The 16175-nt window shown below is 38.4% G+C and overlaps 1 protein-coding gene across 3 annotated transcripts in view; it reads right to left on the bottom strand.

Annotated features, from left to right (window-relative positions):
* Positions 1–211: 211 nt before the first annotated feature.
* Positions 212–16175, bottom strand: part of CDKL5 (cyclin dependent kinase like 5) — a 132174-nt gene continuing 116210 nt past the window's right edge. For 2 of the 3 annotated variants that reach the window (XM_058018877.1, XM_058018879.1), the window contains exons 15-18: positions 14181–14283; positions 10383–10505; positions 9168–9287; positions 212–7779 (exon numbers count right to left, since the gene is read on the bottom strand). In XM_058018877.1, the coding sequence (XP_057874860.1) occupies positions 7396–7779; positions 9168–9287; positions 10383–10505; positions 14181–14283 (730 nt within the window). In that variant the 3' untranslated portion in view covers positions 212–7395. The remainder of the gene's footprint in view (positions 7780–9167; positions 9288–10382; positions 10506–14180; positions 14284–16175) is intronic. The other variant, XM_058018880.1, reaches the window with a different exon arrangement.

Here is a 16175-nt window from a genome sequence, read left to right as displayed (position 1 = left end):
GCCCTGTGGAGGAAACATCCCATGGAAACATGAGGCTTGTGGACAGACACAAGTGGCCTCTCAGATGGGGGAGTCAGCCAGGACCTGGCAGTGACCCACTGGGCACAGGAGTCCTGGTTCTGGTCCGTTCCACTCACATGAGCCAAGCTAACATATGGAGAGGTGCTCTGGAAGAGATGTGTCAGGAATAACATCAGCTGTTGAACAGTGCCAGGGTTCTAGTGCAAAATCTGCATTTTTATTAAAGACATATTTTGGAAGGCCCATTCAAAAATACATTGTGCTCAGTAAAAATTAACCATTTCCATGCTGATAATTAAGGTTACCACAGGATTTTTTTTTTCTCTTTTAGAATATTTACAGCAACAATAGAAATTGTACAGAAGTAAAGAATGGAATACATGCTCAAAAAAAATTTGGTAAGGTGTACCAACAACATGATACAAAGGGTTGTATACAAACACTTTACAAATGGTTTATTAACTTGCATGAAGTCATCCTTAAATATTCAACACATTTTAAAATCAATTTGTATTCCAGGATTAAAAAGGCTAATACCACAACATATCCCTTCCACAACAGAAAGCACGGTAGATTCAAAAGTTTGTGCGCTTTAGATTTTTAATAGCTGTTAAAAACATCAGGGAATCTTATCCATAAATTTATAAGTTTTGAAAGCTGCCTCCCCAGCCTGCTCATCTGTACTGGCAGATAGTGAAAAAAAAAAATCCTAAATTGATTTTTTTTTCTTTCTTCCAAATGTCACAAATTTAAAATCAAACATTCCACAGTGGAGACCTAAGCAGTCCCGGAATTCCTTATCAGATTAACCAGATTTTAAGATGCCTGCATAGAATTTCCAAAAAAAATATCATTTCTGGGAAGATTTTTGCTTATTGGTCCAAATAACCCAAATATAAACTTACTTCTTTCAATTAGTCAAATCCTTCAGTAGTACAAGTCTAAGATGTGCACTAGCAAAAAAAAAAAAAAAAAAAAAAAAAAGAAAAGAAAGGTCGAGACAGTTCCCTATGCTTAAAGTTTTGCCTTGTAACTAAAGAGTTAAAAACTCTGCCACTGGATTTACATGTCAGGAGTTTACACCAAGAGGTTCATATCCTATAGGAAAACTGAACAGCAGCTTCCACCTTGTGCTATGAAGATGCTTTATCTTTATGCTAATGGAAAGCTCTGACACACAGCAGCTACTTCACAACGCAGCATTTCCACGCCTGTACAATTAAGATGCCACCTTGCATTTCTCAGAACAGATCCAGAGAAACAATGCCCTGTGAAAACAGAGACCTGGTGGAAGAAAAAGCCTGGCAGGCAGTGAGTTTTGGTGGGGGCACAATGAGGTAAGATATCTCACCCAGATGAAATGGAAAATTAAAATGAAGGAAATCCTGAGCAAGTCTAAGGATAGCTGTTTGAGTAAAACAGCAAATAGGGTGGAGTAGTAGATAAGGCCTCTAACTCCCTGAAAATCTGCACTAGAGAAACAACAAAGAACAAGGCAACTGCAATATTTGAGAACCACAAGGGGAAGGCCGAGGGAAGACTGCAAAGCAGTGCAAAGGATGGCACTAGGATTCTAGAGAGAGAGCTCAGATGGCTTGGAGGTTTCAGAAGTATTTCAGATGAAGGCCCAACAATATTTAATTACGTGGTTGCTAACAGTACCTAAAGGAAGAATCTTTTTAGATGTCTCTTCAAAATTTGGAGTCAATAATAAGCTCAGAATAAACAAACCCAACATCAACCACATTCTGCAAGAGAGAGGAGGTAGATTGCCTTGCAGAGAAGACAAGAGATGCGTCATCATTCTTAGGCTAAGACACAAATTCCATGTTCAGGCCCATGGGCCACAATTCAAGAGTCACTCTTGCCCGGCTGCATATTTTGTTATGTTCTGAAAGAGCCTGAGAGGCAATCTGATTGGTGGAATGAAAGCATCCAAACATAGTGGGGCCAGTCCTCTCACACTTCACATGCATCTTCCACAAACCCCAGCTTTTGCACCAAACAACTGGTGCACACAAGGTCACAAATCTGTCTCCAAGCAGAATTCAGAACAAGTAAAATGCAGACCTAATCCATCAGATTTACCTGTGCTGTCTCATGTGGTAGTTGTTAAGACACTCCACTGAGAGAACAGATGACCTAACACAGCTTTTTGCTTACAACTGAAAGAGGATCTCCTTTAAAATCTGCTTTGCTAATTTTAATGAAATTTGCTTTGTGGTTGCAAAATGAGGAATCTTCTGTTTTCAGTACAACATTCAGTACAGCACAAGCCTTCACTTGCCTGATGAGCCTGAGCATTGATGCACTGCTGCTGCTTGACCATTTGAAAAAGGTGCCAACATCTAGAACTTCCAAGTTTTGTTATATTAAAAGGGTTTACTCAAATCAACCCTTTAAAAAAAAGGCCAGAAGTTAAATGGCTTTTTTCCTCATTCATTACAAACCCAGTTAAGGAATGGTTAATATCATGATCCCATTAGAAAGAGCTGTGTAGGGAAAGGCACCTGTTCTTAAATAGTGTTTTGATTTGGAGGTTATTCAAAAAGGGTTACATAGGGCACATCACCTTTCCAGCCATCTCCCGTGGCACTCCCATTTCAAATGGTGGGCCTACTCACATGAACAACAGCCTAGATGCATTGTTTGGGATATTACCCCACTAACAGATGTAGCATGCATGCTAGCTGGAATGGAAAAAAAAAAAAACATTCATTGCCACCCCACAATTTGCAGTATATCATATATGGCTATCCTTTTCACACTCTTTGTGTGACTGGGATGCAAATATTCTCCCAGCTCTACTCTGACAGTGATCAGCACATACAGAATTAATTACATGCAAGTATTTTGAAGCATGTCTCACTAATAAATCATTACAAGACAACAAAAAAAGAAACATGAATAAAACCCCCAGTACTTCTAGAGCACAGCTCTTCTTTAGAGTGGCTAGGTTTTACCTTAGCTACCTAGGTCACAACAGTGCTTCCAGAGCTGTGTAATCTGTATTCCCATAGGTCCCCTGTGTTCTTAATGGGAGATCTACAGAATTGTTGAGAATACGTAGCTTTATCTGGGTAAACCTAGGAATCTACTCAGCTAACACTTCATCTTTTTTGAAGAAAAAAAGGCTGGTATTTAGCTTTTTAAACAAGTGAGATTGATCTCCTAAGAGATCTAACTGTAATGACAAAGAAGGGAAAGAGGCTACCACAGGCCACTGCTTCCTGAAGAGTCTCTCCAGCCTTGCTCCCAGAAACAAGTTGGTGTGGTAGAGAGAAAGGTGACAAGCCAAAGGATGATCTGAGGATGCCTCATGCACTTGGAAGTTTGAAGCCTGCTTTAATATTGATCTAAAAGAACAAGTGGTGTTTGGGGAATGTTTTAGGAGACAAATCTGGGATCACTGACTTCCTGCCAAGAACTCTGCCCAGTGCTCTCCTGCAACCTCTCAGAGGGGCAATGAAGCTTGGACTGCAATAAACTGAGCAAAAAGCAGAGAATAGGTCAAAGGGACTGCTCTCTGTGGCCAGGACTGCTGAAAACAGATGTCGCTCTAAGTTAACACATTCACATTGCAGTTTAAAACAACAGCTTAGACACTTACACAATTTCAGTTAGGATGACCTTAAGGTGCTTTTTTTTTCAGTTAGAAAGAGCTCAAGAGCTATAACTAAAACATATAGACAAGTGTAGGCAGTTTGAGTTCTGCAAAATTACTACAGGTAATTTCTGAAACGTAGTTTCTTTTTTATTCACATCATCAGTGATGCCATAAGGCAAAAGATTGCTAAAGAATAAAATACAGTTTAACTAGGATCCTTTATACTAAATAAATCTATAGAGCATATAGTACAGGACTCACAGACCAGTGCAAAGGAAAGCTCACACTTACAAAAGAGTTTGTTCTGTAATTCTCTTCCTCTTTATTAAGTCAGAAAATCTCAGTCACTATAATAAGACTCCTTTGAAAATCTTGACAAAATTACATTAGCCATATTCTAAGTATTGGGAAGCTAAACCAAGTTAAAAATACAGAATTCATCCCAGCACCAGCTGGCCGAGCTACTGGAACTTCTTTCCAACAGAAGAAAGAAAATACTACATACATTCAACACAATTTAGTATTCAACTGAAAGATACTACAGTTTGTTGAATTCAAGAGGAAAATGCAGTATGAAGTAGAAACAAGTTTCTGTAAATATGGGCCACCAAATACTCAAACATTCCTTGGGTCACCTTTGAAGATTTGCTAACTACTTTAAACAGCTATATGTACAGTCAGGGATCACCCTGATTTAACTTAATGGGTAGGGAGAAAAAAAAATCCTTTAGAAGCATTTTTCCTTGCTAGAAATCATAACAACCACATATAGCCCAGTACCATCATCCCCAGCATGAGGATCTTACCAGCAAGCTAAAAACCTTGCAGAGGCAAAAGGATACATATCCACAAAGCACAGAAGAGTCTAGACTGAACATTCCCTGTGAGACTGAATGCAAAATTATCAGGGTTGGAAGAAACATTTAGGATCATCCAGTCCAACCATCAACCACCCCAGTCACCCCTAAACCATATCCCCAAGTGCCACATGCAGACACTCTCAAACACTTCCAGAGTTGGTGACTGCACCTGGACAACTTACTCCAATGCCTGAACACTCTTTCAGTGATCTTTTCTTCCTTAATATCCAATTTGAACCTCTCCTGGCACAACAGAAGGTAATTTCCTCTCATCCTTTCACTGAGACACATGAGAAGAGGCTGATCCCCACCTGGCTACACCTTCCTTTCAGGGGCTTGTAGAGAGCAGTGAGGTCCCTCTGAGATTCCCTCTTCCAGACCAAACACCCCCAGCTCCCTCAGCCACTCTCATAAGACTTGTGCTCCAGGCCCTTCCCCAGCTCTGTTGCCATAAAAGAGACATTCAACTGCCCTGCCTAGAGCCCCAGTCTCTCAGGCAGTGCTTTGTGAGGGATTTCAGTGGCATCAGCCCATTTCAAAGCAGGGCTAAAAGGGCTCATGTAGCTGTGACCAAGCAATGAATCTAACAGAGACTGCTAAAATAAGCTGCTAAACTCTGACAGGGACGACAAGTAAATATCACAATATCTTTCCTGGATGCCCACTGAACTTAGAAAAAACTGAATACCCTTTCATGTCTATTGTATTTATATATGCTATATATATGATATATCAATACAGTGCATATATCATATATAGAGAGATATTATATATCATATCTAGCTATAGAAAAATCACATGCATATTTCTTGCAGGCAATTGACACAGGAAGAATTCCTATTTTTTAATTTTTCAAATTTAGAGGACTTATTTTTAGTCCTGGACAAAACTGATATAACATCCTTCCACACTGTTCTTTCTGACAACAATTTTTACAGTAGTGGTGCCGAATTTGCTGTTGTTAGAACTTTGGTATGACTCAAGAGGTACTGAACAGCATGTCCAGTTTGCATTGTTATCCAAGTTGGAAGTTCAGCTTTTACTGCCTGGCTGCTTCTGTTAACTTCATCTATGGCTAAATCATTCAATTTACATTCAGGTTAATCTCTTTTTGGAAAAGACAGTGTATTTGCAAGTACAGGTGTCTTACGAGGACAGCATCTAGAAAACAAAGTATGCTGCAGAGTAATGGAGTGGAACTAATGTGTTTAAAAAGGAAAGATTGTATTGTTCTGACACTACAGGCCTGGCTCTCCTGTTATTGCACAAAGTTTAGACTGGCATAACTCTTTTGACTCCTGCTGGCTCACCTTTGATTTACTTTACTGGTAGCAACAGAGGAATCAGGGTGTGTATTTGCTACACTTGACATTCACCAAGGTAAAGGCAGTTTTAACTGTGTTGTACAGGAGACTGGAGCCCAAGATCTAGTATTTTGCTGAGACTGGTAGCTGAACTGGGTATGGGAATATTTGGATAGTAAGACCTAAGGAGAAATCAAGTTGCATGGCAACCTTCTTCCTCAGTATCCAAATATCAGATTTGTAGCTTTAAATATATCCTGAAATATAATAAAAAGTGCAAGAGTAGTTTAAATTCTAATACAGTGTTTATCTTATTAGTTAATAGATTGCTAGAGATGTAAAATACACATATGCATAAAAGCTTATACCATGATCTGCAGTGCCATGCTATGCTTAAGTGTCAAAGTTTTGCATTTCACTTGCAATTCATGCTGTGTTTCTTTGGTTTTCACCCCTGCTATTAAGTGGAAGAGCACCTGCTTTTGCTTGTAGTAATGGGGCACTTTATCTCTTTAGAAGAAACAAAAATTTGGTACTGGGGCTCTGTGCTCTTGATGCAGATGCAGAAATCCCATTAATATTACTATGAAAGCTAAGGACAGGGGAGAACATACCACATTTAGATTACTGTACAGTTCTGCAGTCTCTTACATTTAGCCAGTACTTCCAACAAAATAGCCCATAATAAAGCTTGGAATCGAATTTTGTCTTTTGTTTGTTACCAATAATGCCTATAATACTGGGCTCTCATAGCCAAGCAAGATCCATACTGTTACAGTCACGTTTATATCCATATTCAGCTTCCTTTTATTAGAAGTATAATACTGCACTTTATATCACAAATGTATAAAAAATATGGCAGATAGTGTCATAACAATACTTTTCTTTTAAATGAGTATATTTAAAAAACAGACAGTTATTTTCCATTTATATATATATATTTATATATAGAATAAAATACTCCTGATGCAATATATAAATGTTACTGTTAGTTTTTTATAGAAACTACTGTAGCTGTTGCACTGCTTCACAATGTTTCAAACAGCTCAAAATAACTTTACATTATAACATAAAAGATATGATTATAACAGTACGATATTAGGTCATCATAAATAAATATTACAAATCCTATCAAATATGGAAGTTTAAAAAACAAATTTAAGACATATAATTTAACTTTAAACCCTTAACAGGGATACACTTTTATCACACAAACCCCACTGTTTTAACTAGGCAGCAAAAAATGTAGTAAGGGCATAGGCCTAGACAATGTTTTCACCCTTTGAAGTGCCAATACATACCAGAAGTCTCCCAGCTTTCAGACAGAGATGTGCACTAAGCTGGAATGTAAATGAGAGAAAACGACAACGCATTTTTCTCCCTGACCGGCACACTCTGCCTGGCGTCCAGTGACATTTCTGATGACTGGTAACTCACAGTTCCACTCGTGCTCCTGTAAATCCCTGACTCTCTCGTGGTGCTGAACAGCATCGCTCCACACGCACATATTGCACACCTGTATACAGCTGAAAACGCAGTCCTACCATCACCAGAGCACCCCTGTGCTGATCTCACCCCTGTGCTGGTCTCTTGGCTGGGTGCCCTACAAGGCCGTCTCTTTGAGATCGTTCAGGTTGGGCATGCGCGCCCGGTTGGCGCGGCCGTAGCTGTGCCCGTTCTGGCCGCCCTTGGCCGGCAGCTGGTCCGAGTAGGGCGGCCCGTCGCTCCCGGCCCGGGCCACGGGGGACACGTGCCAGGTGGGCTCCAGCTGGCTGGGGATCTGCAGCGTGGGCCGGCTCTTCGCCGGCGCCTCCGGCCGCACGCCGCTGCTGCCGCTGCTGGAGCTCTGGCTCATGGGGTGGATCCGCACTTCGGGAAAGGAGGCTTTGGCTGGCTGGCTGGGTAAGGGCTGGAAGCGGGGCTCGGCAGCCACGGGGTGGTTTGAGGAGAGGTGCAAGAGCTTCCGAAGAGATTTTAATGGCTGGCTCTGAAAGACACGCAGAAAAGCTGCATCACCACCCCTATCAGGCCTCATTCTAGCCGCAACCAGAAAATCCACTCAATTCGGCCTCCAGCCATGACTCCCAGCTGCGATAGAAGGACCAACCCCCATTTCTACCCTACTCCACTCTAGCAGAATAGCAGTAGTCGGAATGAAAAAGTAGTAGACCTCCCATGAAAAAGCTGTCATAGCCTAAACTGAACATCTTTAACTTTATGGGACTTCTTCACTTTTAGTTCATACTTGTTCGATATATTTCATTCCAAGCTATGACTTCACACCTGAGAAAATATCTTCTCATTACAGTCCAATCTCTCAGCTACCTGAAAAGATGGAACCTTTTCTCCCTCAGAAAATATTGCTCCCGTCAATTATTTTGTCCTTGTTTCCTTTGAAAATGCAGGCACAGAAAATTGCATTAGCTTTCCAGCTGTCTGCTATTAACTTAAGAACCTCAGCCACATTTTATGAGAAACAGATTTCAGAAATACAAGTTCTTAAAAATGTTGTGAACATAAATTAGGGTTGGAGTGAGTCTTGGGTAACCATCTGCACTGAAGGGAGGCCTGGCAGAACTCAGAAGTTACATATTTTGTTTGCTGGCAGCTGGGTGATAGGCAGCTCCAGTCTCCCACAGCTCCTTTCACTGGTGAGCAGGCTGAAGGTGAATGGTGACACAGAGTTACTGAAAATGGGTAGCAAGAACCTGGGGAAGCCTAAGTTCACAAAGTGATATGAAAGCAGTCTTGTTAAATTCCACAGCTCACAGAGCAACTTGTTTCTTCAAACACTGCAGCTGCAACAAACCCTCTTCAGTTTCCAATGTGACAACAATGGAGCATGGCACTGACACTCCCTCCCAAACACTGAGCTGGTTTTAGAATTGGAGAAAATGAAGTTCCACAAATGCAGTGCTATGCTCCAAAAATGCAGCCTGCTGAAACTGCAGTCTGTGCCAGCCACACTGTAATGAGGTCTGGATGCTTTGGTGACCACATCAAGTATCAAACTCTGCTGAGCAGCAGCCAAGCCTCAAGATTCACCATTCCTCACAGAGCTGGCTTGAGGGCTTTTGTGCAGCACTGCATCGCTACCATGGACGTGCACTGAAACACTGCTTGCCTATACTACAAAAGCATAACCAATGTTTCAAAGGGCTCAAAGACTCACACAGGACATTTATCCTCTCTTTTCCTTGTCATTCATGTCCACATATAAAAAAAAAAATTATGCAGGACTGCAGGTACATCCAGTGAGCAAGGAACTAGAAAGCTGGGAAATAATGTCAAATGCAATTCTTCTATTCACCAGAGAAAAACCTGTCAAGATACATCAGTGATATTAATATATAGGGAATTGATGATGCCACTTACATGAGGCTGGATTTCTGTCATCTTCTCAGGATGCCAATCCTTCTGTCTGCTGCTCTGGTGATTGGAAGAATGAATGGCTTTCTGTAATGCCAAGAGATCCTGACCTTCAGTATTAGGCATCTGCAACAAAATATTAAACACTGGTCTCCTAGTATTTTCTTAAGAATAGCTGTAAATAATTTCCCACAGTTAATTACAGAACACAAGTGAAGCCCATTACTGCAGTAGAATTGCAATGACCTCTCAATAATTCTCCCCATAGTAAGAGCAAGTGGCTGTGGACATCATGCAGATTTGCTCTACCCTTAGCCCTTAAAGCATTCACATGCTGTTAGTGTTAATTGCTGTAAGAAAGAGCAGTTAAACAAGGCATCAAAAATAAAATTAAAACCAAAATATTGTTGAGCCTCATCTTCATTTAAAAAGCATTCCACACTGCAGTTAAGACCATGGATCAGTTCTATAAATTTGCTCCAGAGTGAAGCAGACCAAAAACCCTCTAAATTGATTTCCTGACTGACATCACAAAACCAAGAGCTTTCTCTATTCCCATCTTTCTTCTCCTCCACAAGTAACTAAAGCAAAAATTAAGAAACAGCTGAAACTTTATGGCAGAAAGTTAATTTAAAACTTACATGTAGCTTTTTATCTCATTTCAAGAATTCTAAGTAAAAAGAGGATAGTCAAAATATAATCTAATTTTAATGCAAGCTGTCTTTTATCATGAACAATCAGGACAAACAAAAATACAAAGACACATGAGCTATAGGTCTTTCCAGATAATCCATTGTTAATATTTGATTTATTTAAATTTATATATAAAGGAGTAGTTTGTAAAAAATTATGTATTTACAATATAGTTATAAACCAAACCAGGTTAATTTGTTTTCTAAATGAAACATAATGAGACAGTTTAATTTTAAACATACACAATTTCACAACTATTTCCCTTCCTTAGTCTTACTCCCAAGACTCATTCTCTCTGGAACTGTGCATGTTACATTTTCACTATATCAAATATGATCAAAAAAATTTTTAGGCACAATCTGTTTCAACAAAAACTGCCAATTTTACTTAAATTTATTGAACTGGCCCAAGATACTTAACTGGCATGAAGAGGAAGTGATACCATGAAAATAAACCACATGCTGCTGTAGTCAGTAAAACAAATTTACTGGAGCATTTTACAGTGTTACTGTACTTAAAAATTAATACCATTGGTAGAGTGACTACAGGAAGTTTTTTCAAAGAAGAACTATGCTTTAAATTATTCTTTGAATTAAAAAGAGGAAAGAGGGATTTCTTGATGCTTGGATTCTCGCCGTTGGTTGAGTCTGTCTGCAATATAAGACACAAAAACTAAATGCATAATATTTCAATCCAAGAGATCTGCCCCTTACTAAGTTAAATTTTTTTTTTTTTTTGGTAATTCAACAATACAAGTTATCAAGCCTATAATTTGCTTTTGGAAAATACAATAATGATTGAAAAAAGCCTATGGAACAAATTCAAGGAACTCAATGCACAGCAAGCATGTAAAAAAAAGATTAGCACACCTATTATATCCATGTTCATTAGGAATACAGAATGTGTTTATTTCAAAGGCTTTTGGAAATACCTGGTAGCTCTTGTTGACTTTACTGAGCTTTGAATTAAATCCTGTAACTCTGGCAATCATTTGTAATTCTGATAATGACCTAAAGCAGTATGACATTTCTTATTTTTATATAAAGAAAGTATTAAAGATCCACTAACAATAATAGGAGTTGGTTTCAGAATGAGCAGTTGATAGTTACTCTTGGGGGAAAAAAAGCCTTCTATTTTTAACTTGCAATAAGAGCTAAGGCTCCAAGATGAATTATTTCAGTTCTAACATAAATATGCCATTAGGAGCTTCATGTGTAGCTGCAAGTACACTGGCTGGTTTATTTTAATTTATGGAGCACAACCAAAGAGCTTACCAGTAGATGACTGAACAACAAACAGAACTATAAGGTACTAGAACTATAAATGGGTCTATTTCTCCCCTGCTCAGGTGCAAACAAGCATAGGACACATATATAGTGCCTTGCATTTTCCTGTCTATCAGAAGAAATCTATTATGCAATAGAATTATTATGTGACTAAATACAATGACAAATGCACTACCAAAAGCGTGGGCTTTCAAACAGCTTTTCCAGCTTCTAGATTCCATCCAAGTTAATGAGAATCAATAATTAGCATAGCTTATGTCCAGGAACTTTATGGTCATTAGAATTTCCTGTTTCAAATTTAGTAAATTAAAAGGGAACGAAAGCACTGCTAAGATAAATGCTCACCTGAAACTGCTTTTTCCAAAGCAGGTAATTTCTTCAGACCCATAGCTTGAAATAAGTGCCAAAATCTGCAAAACTCAGGCTCCTCTGAAGATAGTGCCTACTGACATTGCTCAACCCTCATGGATATCAAATTGTTTGGTGGCAAATGACATAAAACTGTGATTCTAGCAATCCTAAAAACCTTTTGCTACATTACTAAAACACTTCAAACAATGAAAAGGAGAATGGATAAGAACAGCTCTGCAAAAACAGTATTGTAAAGAATTTCCATAACAGGCAGCAACAATTGCTAACCCACGAGGTACTGCACCTGGACAACTCTAGGGAGAATGATGCATGGGAACAACCTGCAGGAAGAAGTGTCAGGAACTGGGGTCAATTCTAGGCTGTCAGATATTTTGAGAATGATATTACTAAGATGTCTTCAATCCAATTTCAGGTATCTTTTACAACTCCTGTGATGATTATCACCAGGAAAATGAGGCTTGCCCAAGGATATCAGAAGTAAATCATAGCTAGCTACTATGTGCTTCCTAGCTCTGTGACAGTCTCCAGGTCTAATTTGTTATTTCTTGCTAAAAGTCTGTATTTGAGCAAATTGGAATTTCATACTTGTAGGACTCTACATGAATTGTAGGTTTCAGAAATAACCTTGGGTAGCAACAAGCTGTCTATTAAGACTTTTAATAGGAATTCATAGAAAACATTATATGTGTAGTTGAAGAGCTAATAATACAGTGCTGTGAACAACTTTTACTACTTACACCAAATCTGGTGCTGAATTGAAGGCAGTAATTTTATTTTGTGCTGGAAGATCCTAAAGACTGTCCCAGTGTTTGTTAGGTAGATGTCTTCAACTAAGAGCTGAAGAACAAAGACCAGAGTGTGAGCCAGACACTGGTACACACATCAATGTTGCAGTCCATGCCTAGATACTGTCCTGGCAATCAGCTGTAAACAGAAATGAAAGGAGGTTTTTCTGGCTTTGGTTTGATCCAAAACTCAAGTTGATCTCAGCAAGTTTCTAGCTGAGGATGAAAGAGATGTGTCACTATATTATTTCACTAATTCATCTTTCTGTGAGATTCTACCTCTGAGTTGCAAACACAGTTTTTCCTTCCTCTCTCTTTCTTCTATTCCTCTCTACCCCTGTTTTTAAAAGTGATAAGAAACAGGAGTAAGGATTATATATAAATCTGCCTTAGCTTATAATCAGTGATGGTTTTGGTAGCTATAGATCAAGGAGCTTTTGATTTAGGTGTTTTGTAAAATGCCAGATTTTGAGAGGCAGCACAATCCAGTATGTATTTCTTTCACACAGTTTGATGTGCAGGTAATCAATACAGCATCTTTCAGCTCAGCTATTGGAGTGAGTCTGCCACCATGTCTGCATGGCTGGAATCAGAGTAGAGTACAGCAATGCAAATTTAACACCTTTTATTTCCCCCCCTTGAAAGTGCATCACTGGAACCAGTGGCCTTAGGTGTTATCCTCACATGGACATTTTGGTCAAACAGTCCCAGAGCTGTAATCTAGACATTTAATTCAGTTGTTTAATACAGATGATCATATTTGAGCTGCATACAGGTATGAGGGTGAACAAGTTCAGAAGGAGAGGTAGGTGCCATTGCTGTAAATCACCCAGCAGGAAGGTCAGGTGCATTTCTGAGTGCTAATTAATACACATATGCACATGTTCCACATAGTTCAAAGAAATTTTAAGAAACCCAAAACAACAAAAAGCCTGATAATCACTCCTCTCTCCCAGTTTTCAACAAATTAGCCCTCCACCCACTCTCAATCCTATCACCTCACATCTTGACAGGAAATATTTTCATTAAGTCATTCCCCTTTGCCAGGAGGAAGCATGATTTACTCAATTCTGAGAATCTTCAAAACTAGAACTGAATTTACACTTACAGAAACATTACAATTTTAAATGTTTTACTGTTTCCAGAGCTGTCATTTAAGAATGAGATTATGTTTAGGTTACTTCAGTTCTTAGGGATATCTTTATTATAAATACTTGTGAAATGTTAGTATATACCACTATTTTCTGATAATAGAAAGTCCTTTCTCCCTCCCAAAAACTTTATGAAAATGTAAAAATGTGTGAGACACCAAAGACTTATAGCCACAATACATTCCCTCAACAAAACATAAAACACTTAAGAATGGTTAAGACACATCATCCTTATTCCAGTCATGGAAAGCAGCAAGAAGACAGAGGCTGTTACCAAGACACTTCCATGAAAAAGACTGGAAAGAATTCTCATTTGTTACAGTTTCTTTTTCTCTGTATGGTTGCCTGAAACTATTCAAGCTCTGGGGACACACAAGAATGAAGTTACTATTCTTGAAATGGTATCACCATATCCTGAAAAAGAATTTGTTGCAACATCATCTTAAAACTTGCATCAAAACTGGCTCTCAAAGGGCCTGAATGAAAACAAAGGTGAACGTTTGGATTTCTTCACTTTCTAGTCCTAGTAAGTGAAGAAATATTTGAAAAGGCAGAAAAATCAACCCTGAACAGAAGAAGAATTTGATTTTCATATAGTGAGGAGAGAAAATAAAAGAAGTGAATACACATATAACAATAAATAATACAAAGGTACTACTAATCTAGCATACTAAAATGGTATAATTCAAAATGAATAAAAGAATTCTTCTACTAGAAATGCTGCATACTTACATTTTGAGATTTCTTCTTTTTCTTTTTTATTGCCCTGAAAAAACCTTGCTTTTCTTTCTCCTTGAGCTGTTCTGAGTGACTGTTAAGGTTTTCAGGACTTTTCCTAAATATGAAATAAGGTATTGTAAGAGAAATTTTATTATGGTATTACTTTGCAAATTCTGTGCAATAATGAGATCTGATGCCAAAGAATGTAAATTATTGATTAAAGTAAAAAAATACTTAAAGTTTTAGCATTCATTGGTTCCAGGGTTACCACACAAATACCAGATAGAAAGTTATTACAAGGGATAGGAGGTACACAGTGTTAGGGTAAAATGATTAGTTTAAACCAATGAATAGTTTTATTTAGGGAAAAGGAGAGCATGCATGTGTTCTTTTAAGCCAGAATTTAATATTCAAATAAAAATATCACACACAAGGTCTTTTAGGAAAATGAAAAGCGTATCTGAGAGAACATACAAATCAAAGCACAGGTCCAGTTTATCCATTGCTTGCTGGAGAAGCAGGATTTGCAAAGTTGGCCAGAGAGAATCACTTTCAACTGCACTTCCTGACCCTTGCTGCCATGGTTCCAAATCTATCATCAGGGAAGCTGGGGATCTACTGTTGTCCATTTCAACTTAAAACCTTCTGTTAGCTTGCTATGCGTGAGACAGTGCTGGCAAAAGGAGGCGACCCAAAAATGGAACAGGTGACTTGCCTGAAGACTGAATTTCTGCCTTTTAACTCTTAACTTACACGTCTGAAGCAACTACAGCTGATAAATAACAAGTTACTTTCAATATACACAGTATACCATGCATGTGAAGTACTTATACAGGGTAAAAAGATGGTTTACAAGGACAGTGGTGAGACATAACTGATTGCACTTCTAGTGCCCTTTAAAATAGCTTGAAAATAGAAAATGGTGCAGGAAAGCATCACAGAAATATTTTCAGAGATTTCAATCTCTTCAGTGCATTAAAAAATACACCCAAACCAGCTCAAATATTTCATTTCCTTGCTCATGATGCACAGCTACATATCCAGAAAGAAATTACAGAATACTGGAAAATCTTGGAACCAACAAGTAAAGATATTACAAGAACAAGTAGGTGGATGATGTAGCCTAAGTAATATTAGAAATAATCCACTGATTTTCACAATAACATCATTAACTGCCAGAACAAGCTCCTTAGTGAAGTGCACTTCCCATCCTTGATATTTCAAATCAGGACCTAATACTCATCTGGGAGAAACACTGATAACAGGTCTGCCTCTGGGCCTGGATCCCAGAGGATGGATAACATTTCACAGCAACTAACATACAGAAAGTCATACTGAGTCTTTTAATTGTCCCTTTTCACACTTAAATTGCATGAAAACAAAAAAAAAATAAAAGATTCCACTGTCTTGATGGAAAACCTAAAGCAAAGCCATTCTTTTAAGGGCTCTGTATGACAAACAGGAGCAGCTTTTCTTGGAGCAACTGTAATGTAGCAACATTTAACTGTCTAATATAGTTGTCACTGGCTTCTAATTCTGGCTTTAAATGCTATGCTATCAGCTGGTGATGCAGCTGCTACTACATGCCAGGCTGACTTTTTTTTTTCCCCAAATAAATGTGAAAAACATAATTGGGGTAGGAATCACTGGAGTCATCCTCCTTGTTGATAAAACCATCTTCACTCTGATAGGTGGTATCAGTCCTTCAATTTCTACACAAAACCACCTCAAGCTTGAAATGTTATCTGGCTCTAAATATAAATGCATGCAGTATTTAAATCCTCTTAAATAAAGTGCAACTGTTCATTAGGAGAATGGTCTTAGCAAAAAGATTCATAGGCAGAAAGTATAGTAGAAATTTTCCTAATTTAAATTTTTGAGAACTTATATCTAGATGCAGAAATTATATTCAGGAGCATGACAATATATATTTAATATGGACATTACATCACTACTACAGGAAAAAAACTCTAGTTTAATGTAATTAATGTACTTATAACAGGTATT

This window comes from Melospiza georgiana, chromosome 2 (genome assembly GCF_028018845.1).
Source record: "Melospiza georgiana isolate bMelGeo1 chromosome 2, bMelGeo1.pri, whole genome shotgun sequence".
NCBI classification, from domain to species: domain Eukaryota; kingdom Metazoa; phylum Chordata; class Aves; order Passeriformes; family Passerellidae; genus Melospiza; species Melospiza georgiana.
This window is presented reverse-complemented; position numbering and strand designations above follow the sequence as displayed.